Consider the following 21937-nt stretch of genomic DNA (forward strand, 5'->3'; position numbering starts at 1 on the left):
TCCTAAAGTCTGACTCCTACCTGACACAATGATAAAGCTGAAGGAGCCACTAGACTCCTGAAGTCTGACTCCTGCCCGACACAATGAGAAAGCTGAAGAAGCCATTTAGACTTCTGAGGTCTGACTCCTACCTGACACAATGAGAAAGCTGAAGAAGCCATTTAGACTTCTGAGGTCTGACTCCTACCTGACACAATGAGAAAGCTGAAGAAGTCACTAGACTCCTGAAGTCTGACTGCTACCCGACACAATGAGAAAGCTGAAGGAGCCACTAGACACCTGCAGAATGACTCCTACCTGGCACCCTGATAGAGCTGAAGAAGCCACTAGACTCCTGAAGTCTGACTCCTACCTGACACCCTGAGAGAGCTAAAGGAGCCACTAGACTCCTGAAGTCTGATTCCTACCTGACACAATGATAAAGCTGAAGGAGCCACTAGACTCCTGAAGTCTGACTCCTACCTGACACAATGATAAAGCTGAAGGAGCCACTAGACTCCTGAAGTCTGACTCCTACCTGACACAATGATAAAGCTGAAGGAGCCACTAGACTCCTGAAGTCTGACTCCTGCCCGACACAATGAGAGACCTGAGGAAGCCACTAAACTCCTGAAGTCTGACTGCTACCCGACACAATGAGAAAGCTGAAGGAGCCACTAGACACCTGCAGAATGACTCCTACCTGGCACCCTGATAGAGCTGAAGAAGCCACTAGACTCCTGAAGTCTGACTCCTACCTGACACCCTGAGAGAGCTAAAGGAGCCACTAGACTCCTGAAGTCTGATTCCTACCTGACACAATGATAAAGCTGAAGGAGCCACTAGACTCCTGAAGTCTGACTCCTACCTGACACAATGATAAAGCTGAAGGAGCCACTAGACTCCTGTAGTCTGACTCCTACCTGACACAATGATAAAGCTGAAGGAGCCACTAGACTCCTGAAGTCTGACTCCTACCTGACACAATGATAAAGCTGAAGGAGCCACTAGACTCCTGAAGTCTGACTCCTGCCCGACACAATGAGAGACCTGAAGAAGCCACTAGAATCCTGAAGTCTGACTCCTGCCCGACACAATGAGAAAGCGGAAGGAGCCACTAGACTCCTGAAGTCTGACTCCTACCTGACACCCTGAGCGAGCTAAAGGAGCCACTAGACTCCTGAAGTCTGACTCCTACCTGACACCCTGAGAGAGCTAAAGGAGCCACTAGACTCCTGAAGTCTGACTCCTGCCCGACACAATGAGAAATCTGAAGGAGCCACTAGACTCCTGAAGTCTGACTCCTACCTGACACCCTGAGAGAGCTAAAGGAGCCACTAGACTCCTGAAGTCTGACTCCTACCCGAAACAATTAGAAAGCTGAAGAAGCCATTTAAACTCCTGAGGTCTGACTCCTACCTGACACAATGCGAGAACTGAGCAAGCCACTTGGACTCCTGAGGTCTGACTCCTACCTGACACAATGACAGAGTGCAGCAAGCCACTAGGACTCCTAAAGTCTGACTCCTACCTAACACAATGATAAAGCTGAAGGAGCCACTAGACTCCTGAAGTCTGACTCCTGCCCGACACAATGAGAAAGCTGAAGAAGCCATTTAGACTTCTGAGGTCTGACTCCTACCTGACACAATGAGAAAGCTGAAGAAGCCATTTAGACTTCTGAGGTCTGACTCCTACCTGACACAATGAGAAAGCTGAAGAAGTCACTAGACTCCTGAAGTCTGACTGCTACCCGACACAATGAGAAAGCGGAAGGAGCCACTAGACACCTGCAGAATGACTCCTACCTGGCACCCTGATAGAGCTGAAGAAGCCACTAGACTCCTGAAGTCTGACTCCTACCTGACACCCTGAGAGAGCTAAAGGAGCCACTAGACTCCTGAAGTCTGATTCCTACCTGACACAATGATAAAGCTGAAGGAGCCACTAGGCTCCTGAAGTCTGACTCCTACCTGACACAATGATAAAGCTGAAGGAGCCACTAGACTCCTGAAGTCTGACTCCTACCTGACACAATGATAAAGCTGAAGGAGCCACTAGACTCCTGAATTCTGACTCCTACCTGACACAATGATAAAGCTGAAGGAGCCACTAGACTCCTGAAGTCTGACTCCTGCCCGACACAATGAGAGACCTGAGGAAGCCACTAGACTCCTGAAGTCTGACTGCTACCCGACACAATGAGAAAGCTGAAGGAGCCACTAGACACCTGCAGAATGACTCCTACCTGGCACCCTGATAGAGCTGAAGAAGCCACTAGACTCCTGAAGTCTGACTCCTACCTGACACCCTGAGAGAGCTAAAGGAGCCACTAGACTCCTGAAGTCTGATTCCTACCTGACACAATGATAAAGCTGAAGGAGCCACTAGACTCCTGAAGTCTGACTCCTACCTGACACAATGATAAAGCTGAAGGAGCCACTAGACTCCTGTAGTCTGACTCCTACCTGACACAATGATAAAGCTGAAGGAGCCACTAGACTCCTGAAGTCTGACTCCTACCTGACACAATGATAAAGCTGAAGGAGCCACTAGACTCCTGAAGTCTGACTCCTGCCCGACACAATGAGAGACCTGAAAAAGCCACTAGACTCCAAGAAGTCTGACTCCTGCCCGACACAATGAGAAAGCGGAAGGAGCCACTAGACTCCTGAAGTCTGACTCCTACCTGACACCCTGAGCGAGCTAAAGGAGCCACTAGACTCCTGAAGTCTGACTCCTACCTGACACCCTGAGAGAGCTAAAGGAGCCACTAGACTCCTGAAGTCTGACTCCTGCCCGACACAATGAGAAATCTGAAGGAGCCACTAGACTCCTTAAGTCTGACTCCTGCCCGACACAATGAGAAAGCTGAAGGAGCCACTAGACTCCTGAAGTCTGACTCCTGCCCGACACAATGCGAAAGCTGAAGAAGCCATTCAGAATTTCAGGGACCCACACCTAGGCTACACCCTGAAGAGGTTGAAGAAGAAATCCATTTTAATTCAACTTGAGCCATTAGCATGAACAATACAATACAAATTATACAACACCAACACAATAAACAAGTCCCAACGCTATCTAAATACAGACTATATAAATATTTTCTAAAAATGTAATTGAAATTGTCTATCAAGTCTTTTAAACGCAGCATTGACGTATACACGCAGATCCACTAGAATACCGCTGTTACTGCAGCACGATACTAATGACTTTGCCTGCGCTGTAGACCTAATATTAAATAAATAAAAAGGCCTCCTCAGCCACCGTCTCCCAAGATCCATCCTTAGGTTACAAATCAACATGAAATAGAGAAATCCTCACTAGCCCCCGGCCCACAGGGGCAGAAGGGACTATTAGACAGCAGCCATGACATTCTTCCCCTCAGAGGTAAAACATGAAGTCTTCACATTAAGATAATTCGCCTCTCTTCAGGAGATCTTCACTTCATGATCACATTACTGCAAACGGCGGCCAAGCATTTCAGGGAACTTGGGTTCAAAATACGACTCATAGCACAGTCATATCCCAACAGACTCTTAAAGGTCTTAGACTATTAGAGTCCTAGTCTAACTGGATCTCTTTTTTTTAGGTCTAATTGATTTATTCTACCTTTCCTAAAGTGCATAAAACGTACACCCCAATGCTTACACTGGGCAGCACACTGTTTAAACCTGGGATACTTTACCTAAGCCTCCGTTTCCCCCATGGCATTTGTAATGTTTGGGTTTTCTCGGCTCTTACTGGATACTTTCTAGAAGAATTCTAAGAATGTTTGGTCCACAAGGAGCCTAGTAGTCCCAGCTCCATCCGTAATACCTCCCCCGGCGTGCTAGTCCCAAGACGCAATATCTTCCTCAGTACGCTGTCCTGTATACGGTCTAACGCGGCACGGTCCATGTGTCCCCATAGCTACACAGCACCACAGAGCCCAAGACGCAATATCTTCCTCAGTACGCTGTCCTGTGTACGGTCTAACGCGGCACGGTCCATGTGTCCCCATAGCTACACAGCACCACAGAGCCCAAGACGCAATATCTTCCTCAGTACGCTGTCCTGTATACGGTCTACCACAGCACAGTCCATGTGTCCCCATAGCTACACAGCACCACAGAGCCCAAGACGCAATATCTTCCTCAGTACGCTGTCCTGTATACGGTCTAACGCGGCACAGTCCATGTGTCCCCATAGCTACACAGCACCACAGAGCCCAAGACGCAATATCTTCCTCAGTACGCTGTCCTGTATACGGTCTAACGCAGCACAGTCCATGTGTCCCCATAGCTACACAGCACCACAGAGCCCAAGAAGCAATATCTTCCTTAGCACGCTGTCCTGTATACGGTCTAACGCGGCACGGTCCATGTGTCCCCATAGCTACACAGCACCACAGAGCCCAAGACGCAATATCTTCCTCAGTACGCTGTCCTGTATACGGTCTAACACAGCACGGTCCATGTGTCCCCATAGCTACACAGCACCACAGAGCCCAAGACGCAATATCTTCCTCAGTACGCTGTTCTGTATACGGTCTAACACAGCACAGTCCATGTGTCCCCATAGCTACACAGCACCACAGAGCCCAAGAAGCAATATCTTCCTCAGTACGCTGTCCTGTATACGGTCTAACACAGCACAGTCCATGTGTCCCCATAGCTACACAGCACCACAGAGCCCAAGACGCAATATCTTCCTCAGTACGCTGTCCTGTATACGGTCTAACGCGGCACGGTCCATGTGTCCCCATAGCTACACAGCACCACAGAGCCCAAGACGCAATATCTTCCTCAGTACGCTGTCCTGTATACGGTCTAACGCGGCACGGTCCATGTGTCCCCATAGCTACACAGCACCACAGAGCCCAAGACGCAATATCTTCCTCAGTACGCTGTCCTGTATACGGTCTAACGCGGCACGGTCCATGTGTCCCCATAGCTACACAGCACCACAGAGCCCAAGAAGCAATATCTTCCTCAGTACGCTGTCCTGTATACGGTCTAACACAGCACAGTCCATGTGTCCCCATAGCTACACAGCACCACAGAGCCCAAGAAGCAATATCTTCCTCAGTACGCTGTCCTGTATACGGTCTAACGCGGCACGGTCCATGTGCCCCCATAGCTACACAGCACCACAGAGCCCAAGAAGCAATATCTTCCTCAGTACGCTGTCCTGTATACAGTCTAACACAGCACAGTCCATGTGTCCCCATAGCTACACAGCACCACAGAGCCCAAGACGCAATATCTTCCTCAGTACGCTGTCCTGTATACGGTCTAACGCAGCACAGTCCATGTGTCCCCATAGCTACACAGCACCACAGAGCCCAAGAAGCAATATCTTCCTCAGTACGCTGTCCTGTATACGGTCTAACGCGGCACAGTCCATGTGTCCCCATAGCTACACAGCACCACAGAGCCCAAGAAGCAATATCTTCCTCAGTACGCTGTCCTGTATACGGTCTAACGCGGCACAGTCCATGTGTCCCCATAGCTACACAGCACCACAGAGCCCAAGACGCAATATCTTCCTCAGTACGCTGTCCTGTATACGGTCTAACACAGCACAGTCCATGTGTCCCCATAGCTACACAGCACCACAGAGCCCAAGACGCAATATCTTCCTCAGTACGCTGTTCTGTATACGGTCTAACGCGGCACGGTCCATGTGTCCCCATAGCTACACAGCACCACAGAGCCCAAGACGCAATATCTTCCTCAGTACGCTGTTCTGTATACGGTCTAACACAGCACAGTCCATGTGTCCCCATAGCTACACAGCACCACAGAGCCCAAGAAGCAATATCTTCCTCAGTACGCTGTCCTGTATACGGTCTAACACAGCACAGTCCATGTGTCCCCATAGCTACACAGCACCACAGAGCCCAAGACGCAATATCTTCCTCAGTACGCTGTCCTGTGTACGGTCTAACGCGGCACGGTCCATGTGTCCCCATAGCTACACAGCACCACAGAGCCCAAGACGCAATATCTTCCTCAGTACGCTGTCCTGTATACGGTCTAACGCGGCACGGTCCATGTGTCCCCATAGCTACACAGCACCACAGAGCCCAAGAAGCAATATCTTCCTCAGTACGCTGTCCTGTATACGGTCTAACACAGCACGGTCCATGTGTCCCCATAGCTACACAGCACCACAGAGCCCAAGACGCAATATCTTCCTCAGTACGCTGTCCTGTATACGGTCTAACGCGGCACGGTCCATGTGTCCCCATAGCTACACAGCACCACAGAGCCCAAGACGCAATATCTTCCTCAGTACGCTGTCCTGTATACGGTCTAACACAGCACGGTCCATGTGTCCCCATAGCTACACAGCACCACAGAGCCCAAGACGCAATATCTTCCTCTGTACGCTGTCCTGTATACGGTCTAACACAGCACGGTCCATGTGTCCCCATAGCTACACAGCACCACAGAGCCCAAGACGCAATATCTTCCTCAGTACGCTGTCCTGTATACGGTCTAACGCGGCACGGTCCATGTGCCCCCATAGCTACACAGCACCACAGAGCCCAAGAAGCAATATCTTCCTCAGTACGCTGTCCTGTATACGGTCTAACGCAGCTCAGTCCATGTGTCCCCATAGCTACACAGCACCACAGAGCCCAAGAAGCAATATCTTCCTCAGTACGCTGTCCTGTATACGGTCTAACGCGGCACAGTCCATGTGTCCCCATAGCTACACAGCACCACAGAGCCCAAGACGCAATATCTTCCTCAGTACGCTGTCCTGTATACGGTCTAACACAGCACAGTCCATGTGTCCCCATAGCTACACAGCACCACAGAGCCCAAGACGCAATATCTTCCTCAGTACGCTGTTCTGTATACGGTCTAACGCGGCACGGTCCATGTGTCCCCATAGCTACACAGCACCACAGAGCCCAAGACGCAATATCTTCCTCAGTACGCTGTTCTGTATACGGTCTAACACAGCACAGTCCATGTGTCCCCATAGCTACACAGCACCACAGAGCCCAAGAAGCAATATCTTCCTCAGTACGCTGTCCTGTATACGGTCTAACACAGCACAGTCCATGTGTCCCCATAGCTACACAGCACCACAGAGCCCAAGACGCAATATCTTCCTCAGTACGCTGTCCTGTGTACGGTCTAACGCGGCACGGTCCATGTGTCCCCATAGCTACACAGCACCACAGAGCCCAAGACGCAATATCTTCCTCAGTACGCTGTCCTGTATACGGTCTAACGCGGCACGGTCCATGTGTCCCCATAGCTACACAGCACCACAGAGCCCAAGAAGCAATATCTTCCTCAGTACGCTGTCCTGTATACGGTCTAACACAGCACGGTCCATGTGTCCCCATAGCTACACAGCACCACAGAGCCCAAGACGCAATATCTTCCTCAGTACGCTGTCCTGTATACGGTCTAACGCGGCACGGTCCATGTGTCCCCATAGCTACACAGCACCACAGAGCCCAAGACGCAATATCTTCCTCAGTACGCTGTCCTGTATACGGTCTAACACAGCACGGTCCATGTGTCCCCATAGCTACACAGCACCACAGAGCCCAAGACGCAATATCTTCCTCAGTACGCTGTCCTGTATACGGTCTAACACAGCACGGTCCATGTGTCCCCATAGCTACACAGCACCACAGAGCCCAAGACGCAATATCTTCCTCAGTACGCTGTCCTGTATACGGTCTAACGCGGCACGGTCCATGTGCCCCCATAGCTACACAGCACCACAGAGCCCAAGACGCAATATCTTCCTCAGTACGCTGTCCTGTATACGGTCTAACGCGGCACGGTCCATGTGTCCCCATAGCTACACAGCACCACAGAGCCCAAGACGCAATATCTTCCTCAGCACGCTGTCCTGTATACGGTCTAACGCGGCACGGTCCATGTGTCCCCATAGCTACACAGCACCACAGAGTATACTTTGGCCTCCATGACCTGGATGCACGTTCTCAATCAGCGACCACCAAATTTGTAACAGACCCTAGCCAAGCCACCCAATCCCACACACAGCCTTTCTTCCATCACACCAAGATGCGGGCTCCAGCAACAATTTCTGGAGAACACGGTTCCCACATAATGCTTAAACCCACCACCAGCTCGATGTTCAGATTATTAGCTGACCATGCATATAATGCTCTTGTTACCAAAGACCACTATTATTGATTTAGAAACATTTCACTTCAAGCCATGTGCCCCGAAGTATCTGGCCGCATATCCCAAACTACACCCTAATCCCTTAGGGATAAGGTCTAATAAAATAGCATTGTTGGCGTAAAGGAGAATATAGTGGATGAGTCCATTTAACACTGGTGAAATTGTTATGTCTTGCAAACATTGGGATTAAAGTCGGTCAATAAGATTATAAATAGCAGAGGAGCAAAAGGGCTGAAGAGGGTGGTGTAAGCGTCAGTGGTGGGTGACCCTCACCTCTCCTAGAGCAGAGGAAAAACTGGTGTAAGAGGAAAGATTCACGCCCTGACCAGGGGGGTGCTGATGAAAGCCTCTGGACAACATCTGGATAGTCTGAAACATTGAGAAGGAGCCTATCCGCAATATAGCTTCTTAGGACAAAAGTTGAAATTAAATACCTAGATCTCACTCAGGGACCCACCTTAGGGAGAAATCCTAGGCAGTCTTTTCTCCTGATGTATTTACGGCGCGCGCAGCCTACTCCTAGTTTGGAAAATTGTTTAAAACAGTCATTAATGAAAATACTCCATATTCTCACTGAATTCATTATTAGGGCCCAGGTGGGCTTCCATGGGGGACCCTAGTGGCCAAGTTCAAGATGAAAGAGGGATGGCACAGGTGACAGAGGGTGTGGAATCAGGAGTGGGATTATATAATAGCAATTATAGTGATATTAGCACTTAATGGTGAATTCTTACCATCCCCAAGAGAATACAAAATTGGCACCATCATTGAATGGCTAATCAATGTATTTATTGGTTTTTTGTAATGTGCTTCCGGACAAATATTGATTTAGAGAGTTTTTTTAATTGCGCGCACAACTACTTGTCGGCACACTCACAGCACTTGAGGACTGGTTACAAATTGAGGACCACAGTGCAACAAAAGTGCTAAAGGCCATGAGGCTGTTGACGTGGATCCATTGAGGTGAGTCTGGCTGGCATTTGGTAACCGCCGGTTTGGAGAATAGGGGAGACGCAGTTAGGGATGAGAACAGTGGCAGTACTGACGGCCACATCTTAGGGGTGGCCGTCCCAGGAGAGGCCACAGGATAAATGAAATGGGAGGCAGGAGGGAGGGAATTCCAATCCTGGTGTCTTGGACGAGGCAAGACCGTCAACCCAATGGGAGGTGGGGTTAAGACTGGTCGGTCTTAGGCATCTTCTTGTACAGTAGGGTAGAAACATTGTGGCGAGATGTTCTGTCGATCGGTCTCCAGGAGAACTGGGTCTTGAAGTTGACTCTTTCTCTGATCGGGGCGAAGGGTCAGGCCTTCGGGGGCAGTTTGATCTGGTCCCTGATGAAGATAAGTCGAATGGTTTGGTTTTGGTCTCTCTGGCATTTAGGCTGGATCGTTTCTGGGATACTGGCACGTGCCGTTGCAGTAGTGGAAGAACGAGGTGTGACCAACACCATGAGAACCAGCATAATTCCCTTTTTGGGGTGCAGCCAGGCAGAAATGATCTCTTGTAGGAGGGAGAGATGGCACAGGCAGAGTTTACTTGAGATTGGCAAATTACTGAGCAGCCTTTTGGGTCGCAGGAGAATTCATCGCAGATTTTTTTATGAGTTTTGCCGCATATGTATGTGGGGGTTGGGTTTAGGGAAATAATTATTGTAGGGGGATTAAGGAAGGTGCTGCGGCGTTCTTCCGCCGCATATGTATGCAGCAAAATCATCCTGTCAAAAAAAGAAATTTGACCAATTCTCCTTTGATCGAATAGATTCGAAGTAATCACCCTAAACCATTTACTTAGGGTGTAAATTATTGGTCGATGTTGAGGACAAAACCTAGGTTTCGTGGTTTGTTTGACAGGCATTGCGCCTGGTGCTCATTTGCAGCTCACCGTAGGGTGCCTGTTGTGTCTCCGTTTAGGCTTAGCCCGTTAAGCCGCATCCAACGCTGAATTTGGTGGAAGCACCGGGGGTGTTGCTAGGTCTGGAAACGACCCGGGGCTAAGCTGATGTCAGAACTGTTGGGACTGGGGGCTAGCTAGCCTTTTGGCTGTAGCTCCTGAGATTCTATCCGGGGCTACAACCAAAAGACCAGGGGCTACAGCCTCCTTAGCCCCCCCCTAGCAACCCTCTGAGAAGCACACTGACGGCACTCGTAATCGCCAGCTTCCTCAACCAATTTGAAGTGAATCAGGCTGTCATATGCCTACTTTCAAGTGGCGGAACTGTGTTTTTCTTTGATCCTGTCCCTTACATAATATAACATAACATAACATAACAGATGTATTTGTAAAGTGCACGTCCATCACCGAAGGGCATCCGGGCACTAATAACAGATGTTTATTGTCACCCAACTTAATGCTACTCTTTTTATCGACCTCAGGCAGATGAAGGGCTGAGTGGACCTGCCAGGATTCGAACCTGTGGCCATGAGATCAAACACGGGCCCCTGTAGTGGGTGCTTTAGTCACACCTGGAACCAGTCATTTGGGATTTGGAGAAAGGTTGAGAACCAGGGGAGGGTGTGCCTCACAGTCCCACTGACACCTCAAGTGCTTTAAAGTGAAGTGGGTTCCATGTGTTAATATCCCCGCAAAAATATCGCCACTCAAAAATATCGCCATATTTGTGCGGCGATATTAAGGCATGGAACCTGCAGTGGACACCACCGCAACCCGTGCCTTATTTATAAAGGAGCGGGTGACACCCCTGCAACCCCCGCACCCAAAACCCCCAAAAATTATGCCCCCCAAAAATATTGCCTATGGCCGTTCCAAATGACCATATATACAGCGATCTTTTTGGTGGGGATAATATGTAGTGATACTGTGACGTGTTGGATAACTAAAAAGGTGGGGGGAGACTTTACCCCTCCCTATTTTTCCACCACCGAACCCTCTGCCCGCCCTAAACTTACTGCGTTAAAATGCGTTCAAATGCAGTGAAGCATCCCACTGTATAATGTGGTCAGTCGATAAATGTCTCGGGAGGATAGCTCAGCAGCAACGTGCTCGCCTTGGAAGCAAGACGACACAGAGCAACACAGGTTCCATCCCGGGTCTGCGCTTAGAAACCTCTGGGTATTGTGCGCTTTATAAATGACCTATCATATCATATCACATACAATATCACCCAACCGAAGTTGGCACTCATTTATCGACCTCGGAAGGATGAAAGGCTGAGTTGGTCTTGCCAGGATTTGAACCTGCGGATCACACATAGATCGCAGGAACGAGCACTCAACCGGCTGGGCTTTCTTGCCGGATAGGGGGATACCGAGCCATTGTGCGATTGGAATGCAGCTTGGAGTTGAGATATTTTGGGGAGGGGGTGGTGAGGGAGCTTGCTACCCACACAGATGAAAAACAGGCCCGACACTGTTTCTCGGGGCTGCAGTGAGGGGGGCAGCCAGCGTGTATGGAGACTCCTCTGGAGCCCCATCACTTAAAGGGCACTGGAATTTTATCCGGCAGGGGGGCACTGGAGTTTGGAAAAGTACTGCCAGAAACAAGGGGAGACCAATGAAACAAATGGGCCTCCTAGCTGAAAGGGCGGTAAAATAACGTCCCCTGGAGAATATTTTTAAAAAAGTCGTTGGTCAAATCCGCGCTGCCAGGTCACTGCTGCTCTTAAAACTGCCCCTCGTGCTCACTGGCCACCCAAGTGGATGTTTCACCACCAGTGTTGGCTGGGCACGGTCACCGGGTACCCAGGCAGTAAGAGGAGCGCCTCGGGTTTCCCTCATCGAGACTGCCCCCAACATAGTGGGTTCCAGGCAATGTGCATTTGCTAAAACTGGAGGCACATTTCACGTCTCATCGCCATTTTATGTGTTGCTAGAAATGATGGCGGTAACTTGAAATGGTGTGCTCCATTGGTGGTATTTTATAACCAGCGGTAATGAAGAGCATGGAGAGTAACTGGCGGTGGTATTAAAACTCTGGGTTGAGGGGCAATACTCCATAGTTGCCAAAATGACCCATTCCAATATGTAGGTGCTTATCCAGTCCTGGGGTTTAGTTTGCATTCTGGGACTTGTAGTCTGAGTTTTATAATGGTAAAAGTGGAACTACAAGTACCAAAATGCAAAGAAAAAACCCAGGATTGGCAAAGCACCTACAGATTGGAATGGGTGATGTTGGCAACCATGTGTTCTTGTATTGTAGGTAGCGTGACCCTGAATGTACACGGTGTACAATCAACTCAAAAAATACACCTGGTGCATTTTTTTAAAGTTCCAAATGACGAGTTAAATAGTAACATTACTAACTTAATGATAAAATGACGAGATGCATATTAAACACACAAGTTGTATGGTAAAACGATGATGTGCGCGATAAAATCACGGCACGTTCGACACAAAGAAAGGATGGATGATAAAATGCTGAGCTGCATCATATAGCCGATGACATTCGTCACAAAACTGATGCTAAAGGATGAGATGGGTGATTAAAAAAAAAGATGAGACGCATGATGAAATGCTGAGTCTTGATACATTGATAAGAGGAGTGGGACACACTCACGAACGTTTCATAAAAAGTGTGAAATGTTTTGATATGCATAAAATCAGGAGATGGCTGCCAAAATTTGATAAAATGGTGAGGTGCGTTATTTCAAATTACATGTTTAATGACATAAAGAGCTGGCACTGTAGCAGCTATAACGAGAGAGCTGTCTAAATCCAGCCCTACGCGCGGCTATAAATGGAATGTATGCAGGCAGGGGCCGCTGGAGCCCCCACCGCTCCCCGGGTCCGGGGCCAGCACCCCCAAGCCCCAGGAGCAAGGGATCTAAGGCTAAACTCTGTGAATAAAGTGCCTGACTTCCTCCCTGGTAATTGCAGGCTGCCGGAAGTACGTCAGTTGTTATCTGCCCTGAGCCCTGCTGCACTGTACAGCCCAGACAGAGAGAAGAGGAGAGGCGGAGACCCAGCCCCCTCCTGCCCTTCTGCCCCTTTAAGAGCTTCCAGCCCCCGGGATTCGCTCTCTGCGGGGGCAGGCAGAGAGCAGGGGGCCCTGTGCCTCAGGAGGGCCCTGAACGGGGGCCCAGCTCCCCCCAGGAGGGGGTCTGCAGCAGGGGGGGATGAGGAGAGCCTGGGAGCTGCTGCTGCTGCTGCTGCCTGTTCTATGGGGGAGAAACTGACAGGCTGCTGCTGCTGCTGCTGCTACTGCCCAGAGGAAACTTACAAAGGAGTGCAGGGGGCCAGGAGCCGACCCCCTGGGGGCCAGGGGGCCCCTGCCGGCTGGACACCTCACCGACGCCCCCGACGATGCACCCAGGGGGGAGGCACCGCCCCCCCATTACAACAAAGTTGCAAAGCAAGTGATCCTTTTTGTTGCAATTTTCCCACTTGGGGAGGGAAAAGGCGAGGAAAAAATACCATTTCATCGGATTTCACCCTGTCTGGATCCTGCGGCCGAGGGCTTTTTTTGGTGGATTTCCTGGAAGTGTCACTTCGCTCTGGATTATTTGCCTTTTTTTAGGGATTTTTTGAAGTGTTTTTTTTTATTTTTTATTTTTTTGCCAAGGTCATTTTGTGGATTTCTTCTAAGTGTGGATCTGTGATTGCGGAGGGTTTCTGGTTGTTTTTTTTGTTCTTTTTCCTGCACGCGGAGGGTTACCTGTTCCTGCTGGTGGATATTGCTGGCGGTGTCCTGGTTCCCCTTCCCCCCACCTCCCCTGGAGATGGACGGGAAGGTGAGGCAGAGCCGCCGGTCCAGGTCCCAGCGGGACCGGCGGAGGAAGCTTGGGGATCCCGCCCGGAATCACAGCCCGTCCTCCGGCTCGGAGCGGGAGCGGAGCCTGGGGGGCCCGCGGGGCAAGGAGAACGGCGGACCCCCGCGGGCCCTGGCCGGGCCCCCGGCCCGGGTGCCCAGGCCCCCCCGGCGACGCAGGCGGGAGTCCAGCTCCCAGGAGGAAGACCTCATAGACGGGTTCGCCATCGCCAGCTTCACCAGCCTGGAAGCACTTGAGGTGAGGTTCGTCCTGCACACACTCATGACCCACTCGTTGTTACACTCGGCTCCTTGTGCACTGATGGGAAGCGGCAGGAACAGCAGTCATGCACAGGCCTCCAGTCTGCAGGAACGCCTTCTGGCACCCTCTAGGACCCCCTACCTGCCCCACACAACACACCGCCTACTCGAATCCTTTCCAAATCTTAGGTATGCAGGAACCCCCCTGCACCTCCATCCACACGCAGCTACTTATAGGGGCATTCCAGTCTGCAGGGATCCGTGCCCACGACCCTACTAAGCATGCGTAGTCTGCCCGCCCCCCCCCCCTCTACCACTGCTTGACAGGGGCACCCACCCCTCCAGCTGTCTACTTGATAATCATACACCCTGCAGGAACCTACCCCTCCACACAACCTGATGCCAGCCCGTGGGGAGCACCCAGGCCTGCAGGAGCACTCTCTGTGCCAGCTTGCAGGAATATCCTCCCTGCCTGCAGGAACCTGTCCCTCCACACAACAAGATGCCAGCCTTTGGGATGCACCCAAGCCTGCATGAGAACCCAGGCCTGCAGGAGCACCCAGCCTACAGGAGCAGCCTCTGTGCCAGCTTGCAGGAATATCCTCCCACCCCGCCTGCCAGGTCTGCATCAACGTCCTGCCGCCCTATTGCCAGCCTGCAGGAACACTGTCGGGCAGCTTGCAGGAGCACGTTCCCACGCTTGAATTCCAGGGTCTTGCATGCATTGCACTCCCCAACATTCCATGTTCAGTGTAGATGGGCACTTTTGCATGTATCCCTGCCCTCTTTGCACAGCCTGGCATGCGGGCTGACCTTTTCACCCCATACACACTGCCGTGCCTCTGTTTTCATAAATATATATGCTCTCCTTTGTACACACTAGCGTTTGACTTGCACCTGTTGTTGGTTTGGGTTGGGGGGAGGGGGCAGCCGGTGGGGGTGGCCGCCCCGTCATCTTGCTGTGTATGGTGTTTGCTGCTTTGTTGTTGAGCTCTAGAAAATGTGATGCCAGGCCATGTAAGGAAAGCCTGCAAGTATATACACACATCTGGGCGTGAAGTTCTCGTGCGGGGGCAGGCCGTGACATCTGGCGGTTCCTGGACCCCACTGGCAGCCCTGCAGCTCCCTCCCCCTTTAGTGTGTGGAATGCTGCATGCACACTGCTGCCAGTGTGTGTGTGGCCGTTTATAATGTGGGTCATTCTGCTGGTTCGTTAAAGGCAATTGTGTGCTGTTAGTGGGCCATTGTTGGCTGGCTCGAGACTGTTGTTCTCGTGTTACATAAGGTTAGACTTTCAGACGTCTGTGAGTGTGTTCGGTGATGGGGGCTATCCGGATCGCCCCCACCCCACGTGTTCTTCCTATCGCAGAAATATCGGTTCTTTTGAATCAGAATGTGTACTATGGGGCGGCAGGTGCCCCCTGATGGCCGGGGCGGTGTGCGTACTCACACCCCCCCACGCCCCCACCGAGTGTTCCGGGTTGGCAAGGAGCAGGTTAATAGTTGTGTGTACCCGTCTGAGAGCACAGGACTTCTTGTCCAGGGAGTGCAGAACAAACAACATTAGCTGAGCAAATACAGCGTGTCTCTTTTCAGCAGGTGTGGCGGGGTGCCCAGGATGCGGAGCAGGGTGGCAGGCCTTCCCCAAAATGCCACCGACGTGTATGTATCAACAGTTGACATTACTTGAAAAAGCTGCGCCCCCACCCCGAGAACGGCTGTCTCAGCATGGCCCCCAAAGCTCTCTTAACTGGATGTGTTTTGAGCTGGGTACCCTGGGCAGACGAGACGGCACGTGCAGCATTACACTTTGCTGACGTATGTAGTAGGTTAATTTGCTGTTTCTGCTGAATGCAGTTGAATAACTTTTTTCTTTAGACGGGGCAAGCGAGGCCGTTTTTGTTTAGTTTTTTTTCTTGTTTCTCTGCAAAAGGGGAGTTTGGAAAATCTACAACCCTGAGTGCACATTGCAAGCACGTGTCACGCTAACATATGGGAAGGGGCTAGCTGTTGTTGCCCCCCCACCCCCTTTTTTATTTTTCAAATTTCCTTTGCCCGAGCATGCATGTTTTTTCTTCAAAAAGTCCAGTTGTTTTCTTTGGTCCCACATTTACAAACATGGCTTTAAAACCTAAATGGCCCACCTGAGAAGAGTTTTTTGTGTGTGTGTACAGTGTGGTGTCAGAACCTGTACGTTCTCCAATCTGGGCATGGCATCGGAATCATCAAGTAGTCGATCTGGAACGTGGCCTAGCGCCAAGAGGTGGGAATATTGACAGTGAGCGCTAGGAACACGTCACTACCATGTGTGCGTGTGGGGTGTATTTTAAGCATTTCATGGTTGCTTGAGAAGCAAAGCAGGCTGTTTAAAATGTGATGAGCAGCGAATTGGGTCAAGACTGTCAATTTTTATTTGTGAAGATGGTGTATTGGTGTCACTGTTTCTTTAGAGCCACTGGCAAGGCAAGAATGCACTTCAATTTCTTATGGCTCATTTGATTGGCTGGTGCCTGTGTCTTTTGGTTGCTCCACAGCCCATCCTGCTTGGATTTAAATATGCCCCGTCCTGTTCCTGGAAGTAGAACTAGCTGCAGGGATCTAACCATAATTACTAGAAATTAAGTGCAAGTTTTCCACCAGGAGTAAAGTGCATGTCTAGGAGATGTCTGGGCTTGTCCAGCATGGCTGGGACAGAGATGTAAATTTGTTTGATGCCTCCGGGGTAGGGATGCCATTGGTGCCATGTCTCTGGCACAGCCTGGTAACGGTGCCAGGGTTTCATTTTTTTGAACCATTGAAGTGACTACATTGCTAGGTCCAGAAGGCACTTTTGTTTTAAATCCCAGGTGTCCTGGCAACATGGAGCATGTCGTCCAGCTACACGACCTCATTGTCCCACTCAGCCCTGATTGATGTCCACACCCATATTAAAAGGTTTGAGGCCTCCCTCCCTCCCTCCACCACGAGTTGAAGGGAAGTTAAAAACTTTGGCAAGTGGGAATCGATGAGGCTCGCTGGTCCCATGCCCTATTCCAGGGTTGTCCAACTCTAGGCCTCAAAGACCGGAATCATGACTGGTTTTCAGGATCTCCCTCATTATTCATGAGCACACATTAAGAATTATTGAATGCAAAGGTATCTCATGAATAATAATAAGGGGTATCCTGAAAATCCAACATGTTTCCAGGCCTGAAGTTGCGCAACCCTACCCTATTCCCTACCTGCTCTTCCCGCACAAAGTCCTCTTGAAAGGGGCCTCAAATATAAATAAAACAAATTGAATAGTTCTTATTTTCAAGCCATCCAAACTCCTTCCCTATGAGGGTGATCAGTGGAACAAAGAAAGGGTGGACATGTTTCAGTCCCTGGTAGGTCTTCATCAGGGCACCCTTTCGCCAACACACACACATTCTGTTAAACTGTATGATTTGAATTTATTAACTGTACTGTCAGATTCCATAGTACCTATCTTACAAGTCGGCAACACCCTGCCGCTACCCTTAAGGCCGCACCCTTAAAAAAGCAAATCCCTCCAAGAGGAAGTCACGCCTTTACAGGCCTCTGGTCTCTCCTATCTCTCCTCCCGTGGAGCAATAGCAGGCCTTTGTAGACTGGTTGGCAGGCCTGGGGAGGTAAAATATTTGCCTATCCTTGAACAACTGTCTCGATTGCGGCTTTTCTACTGCTATATCTTCCACACCAGAGATGTAGGCCCAAGGAAAAAAACACTCCCCTCCCTCAGCGGCATGTGAATAGGTTGGGGAGGTGCTATTTTATGACACTTGGAATTATCCTTCGCCTGCTAACAAAAAAATGGTAACCAAGCAGACTTCATTTTACTGCACTCAATGACCTTCAAAGGATGTTCTTGGCCGTTGCATTAATATGCCCATAAGAAATGTAAGCTGTGTGGTAGGCCAGTTTAATGAATGGGAGCTGGCACCTTTCCCTACCGCCCCGCCTCCTCCCATCCTAAATTCCTACTTAAGAGGGGCCTGAGGTTATCGTTTTATTTCCGTATATAGAGTAATACACATTATTTTCCCTATCCCAAATGTATTAGTTGTTTAATTAAAAATCAAAAAGTAGGATGTGGAGAGGGGGGGGGGGTTGAAGGGATTAACAGTTGGTGGTGGAAGGTTTGGGCGGTAATTATTTTTTGCAATTTCAGATGAAGAGTTGAGTCAGATTTGGTTGAAAATGTTGGTGAAAAAATCTGGGGTGATCTCAACTAGGGGAAATGCTTCCGAACCAGGACGAAGTGAAGGGGTGTGGTCTACAACCTTTGTTCATACTGACCTGCTTTTAAATGTAGGTCTGATGGATGTATCTACGGGGGGGGGGTGTATGGTTAATCCTGGCGGTGGACAATTCTGGTGAACCCGTGCAGACCCGTCTCCCACCACGGCCATGTTTTCACCCTGGACGTGGAACTCATCCACTTGATTGTGGTGAGCCAAGAACTTGAATGAATTGTTTTGTAAAATCAAAGACCAGTCTGTGAAACCTGGTGTCCCATTGACATGGACCTGCTGGATCACGCTACCCTAGTGAGGCATTTCGTGAATGCGTGAGCGATTGCTCGGCACTTAGCTGTATTTTTAGAGATGCGTGGCCTGGTGGTCGAGTGGGTTAACGTACCAGAACTGTGTGGATGAAGATAAACACGCGCATGGCTTTTGGGACAATTATTTGGAGACCTTTTGTGCAATCATTGGTAAATTATGAAGATTCTGCACTTGGAAGGGAAAGCAGTGGTTTTAGTATTTGCGTATAGTCGCATAAAGGGGATACAAAAATGTAAAAAGATAAGCGAATTGTGGAACTTGGTGAAATGCGCTGCTTGTATTGAATTGATCGTGAAGTATGCGTGGTGTTTCCTGTAGCACATACAAATCTAGGAACAGCGGACTGTTGTACAACTAAAGTGGGGTGTACAAGGACAAGCTGGGTGAGCAGGTGGTGGGCAGTCTGGCGGGGTCTGTTGAGTGTGATCTTTCTTTCAGACCAGATTTTACAGGATTGTGGTATATTCTGGCACAGAAGTGAGTGCCTGCTGTAGGAGACAGTGGGGCGGACTGCCCACTCCTTGTGCCTGCCACATCCATGATGTTGGCTGGTTTGGATTGCCTGCGGTTGGTCCATACACTGAATGGGCCTCCAGCATCTTTTGGAAGCCTTCTAAATAATGTCAGGCCGGGTAGTGAGTTACTTCTTTGGTGCCGGGTCTGGTACTAGGTTGTTTGTTGCCCTCTTATTATCTTTGATTCGAAATTCTTTCATTTGAAGGATGATCATGAGGTGGGTGGGTTTCTGGGGGTAGAGGGATTGAAAACCGTTCTGACAAGCTCTTGCTTCTGTCTACTTTTTGACTGGGTTAATGTTATCATTTTATATGTAACACAATGTCTAAAGCTAAGAGACCATGCAGGTGGCAACAGTGTGCAGTACAATAAACTTTTAACATAAAATAAACTGCCCCCTTCAGGCTCTGGTACAGTTAGTAGAACTTTGGCCTCTGTACTGGATTTAAACATTTAAAATGCTGTGGTCTGCTTTGGCATGCCTGTACTAAGTTTTTTTTTTTTGTTTTTTTAATTTTGTTTATTGAATAGGACTATGAATACTCCTGATATTAAATCCCAAGGTACTTGGATCCTATGATACGCTCATTGTTTCTTGCTACACTCTGGTGTAAGGCCCTTGTACCAGGTACTTGCAGTATTTAATCGGCTTGTTCCCTGCTATACCCACACCCATATAAAAAACGCTTTCTTTAAACATAACAAAAACCTTCTTTTAAATTAAAGGAAGACACTAAGGGTTAAATGATTAACCTCAAAATACAGAATGACTATAATTGACATTTGTAATACATTTAATATATTGTTTCCCATTTAAAAAAAAATATATATGGGCTTTAACTTGACAATGTTGTACTACCGAATGGTGGCGTTTTTGAAAACTGTCCGGAAAACTAAGAAATAGGTAGCAATTGGTGTACGAATCGATTTTAGGGAGTTGGCGGTCATTAAGTTGGTTTAATGAGCTTTTCACATAAGGCAACAGTTATTTTATCATTTTAAATTTACAAATTATTGTGCTTTTGGCCTTTGTGTTAGAACATCATTTTGAAAACCCAGAAGAGAAAGGGTGACCCGCAACAAGTATAACCCCATATTTGGGCATGTCTAGAGTAAGTTCAACTCCCCAGAGACAAATTGTCCGCTACTGCTTTACCTGATGCAAGTGCGTGTCTGCCTCAGCTATGACCGCTGATATCCTAGCTCCAGTGCTTCTATCGTTGATCGCTTCCCGTTGTGGCCTTCAACCCTCCACTTTCTGAATGAGTTGTATTTCAGGCAGACCAATAGCGCATAGCCTGGGGTTCACGCTATTGCCGCCTTGCAGCGGCACCTCCCATTGTTTCTCTTTGCCATAACCCAGCTGTTATGCTGACCAGCTCCTCATTCCTAGTCCAGATGTATTAAGACCTTCCCCTCGGTCCTAATATTCCATGAAGGGAAAACCGGTAATGTTCTGGAATTTTATTGGGCTACATCTTAAATTCTTCAGAAAACCAGGTTGGTGCGACATCCACAAAGATTTCGGCTGTTAGTTAAGTTCTTGTTCTTATTTATTATTTTTTTTGGTTTTTTTGTTATTTATTTTAATTTTTGTTTTTATTTTTACCTTTTTCTTTCTTTCCTTCTTTTCACTAGACCCCTTCTTATACTTTGTTTTTCAAAAGTGTGAGCTTCCTTCTCACAAGGCCAGGCTACCGTTACATTTCTTTCATTTTCTTGTTCGTTAATGGTGGATCCTCCTACCAGACTAGAGACTCAGTCCTGTAAACGGGTCTGTGAGTTGTGTCTGCAGAGCTGTTGTCTCTAGTGTCGTTGAGCCCTAGAGTTCTATTCGCACATTTTAGAGTCCACAATATTGGACGTCTCGGACAATGGCTCAAGATGTAGCCCCTGTATTCGTGTTTACGGGTCTTTTTTTATTGTACACGCGTCGCATAATCGCTCCTCTTAGGCTCTTGATTCATGCGGTGATGCTGAAACTTACTTGGATATTTACTCCAGTTTTTGTTTTGAACAGACACGACCTAGCAGGACATCAGAGCACCTTCTCGAGTTAAGAAGGCCACATATAATACTTTTTACAATGTGCACAAGATTTGGATGAAGACCTTTTTGAATTTGTATAATACCCGTGTCATTATGTTGGTGACGGGATTATTTGGCGTGAAATGCTTGAATTTTTGCTGTAGGTGACAATTGCTTTTCTTTTCTGACCTTTGGCCCCCTAATGATATTGACTAAAGATTGTTCTTGACCAGCAAAACTACACCAACTATCTAATAAATATTTTTACGCATGTGGCAACATGATCATTCAAAACTAAATTGCTCAGAATGTGATGTTCAGTGAGCATTATAAGCATTTCTCCATTCCCAGTAAGCCCAATGAACCACTAAATACATTGTAGTGTTGCTTAATAAAATCATTGGTCCTGAAGAAGGCTGTATGCCAGGTACCTGAAACTTAAGTCGAACCTGTTAATACAGATTGGTTTTCAAACTGTGTAATATACAACAACATTGGTGCATCAATTACTGTATATGTTGATTTCAAGAACAACTTATTGGAACAAGTGCAGTGACTTACCCGCCATGTCACTTGCTCAATTCTAGATGTGCTCAAAATAGCTGTATTCATTATAATTCGTATTTGCAAAATGTCTTTGTGTACTTTTTTGTTTTTTTGAGGATTCTTTGTCACGTCATGGAAAATGTGGACGATAACAGCTTTTTGAAAT

The 21937-nt window shown here is 48.6% G+C and overlaps 1 protein-coding gene across 9 annotated transcripts in view; it reads left to right on the forward strand.

The window, feature by feature from the left end:
• The first annotated feature begins 13027 nt into the window (after nt 1-13027).
• The window catches only part of FBRSL1 (fibrosin like 1), a 1377451-nt gene continuing 1368541 nt past the window's right edge, over nt 13028-21937 (forward strand). For all 9 annotated transcript variants that reach the window (XM_069619989.1, XM_069619995.1, XM_069619992.1 and 6 more), the window contains exon 1: nt 13028-14111. In XM_069619989.1, the coding sequence (XP_069476090.1) occupies nt 13824-14111 (288 nt within the window). In that variant the 5' untranslated portion in view covers nt 13028-13823. The remainder of the gene's footprint in view (nt 14112-21937) is intronic.

This window comes from Ambystoma mexicanum, chromosome 10 (assembly GCF_040938575.1).
Source record: "Ambystoma mexicanum isolate Mex_15411 chromosome 10, UKY_AmexF1_1, whole genome shotgun sequence".
Taxonomy (NCBI): domain Eukaryota; kingdom Metazoa; phylum Chordata; class Amphibia; order Caudata; family Ambystomatidae; genus Ambystoma; species Ambystoma mexicanum.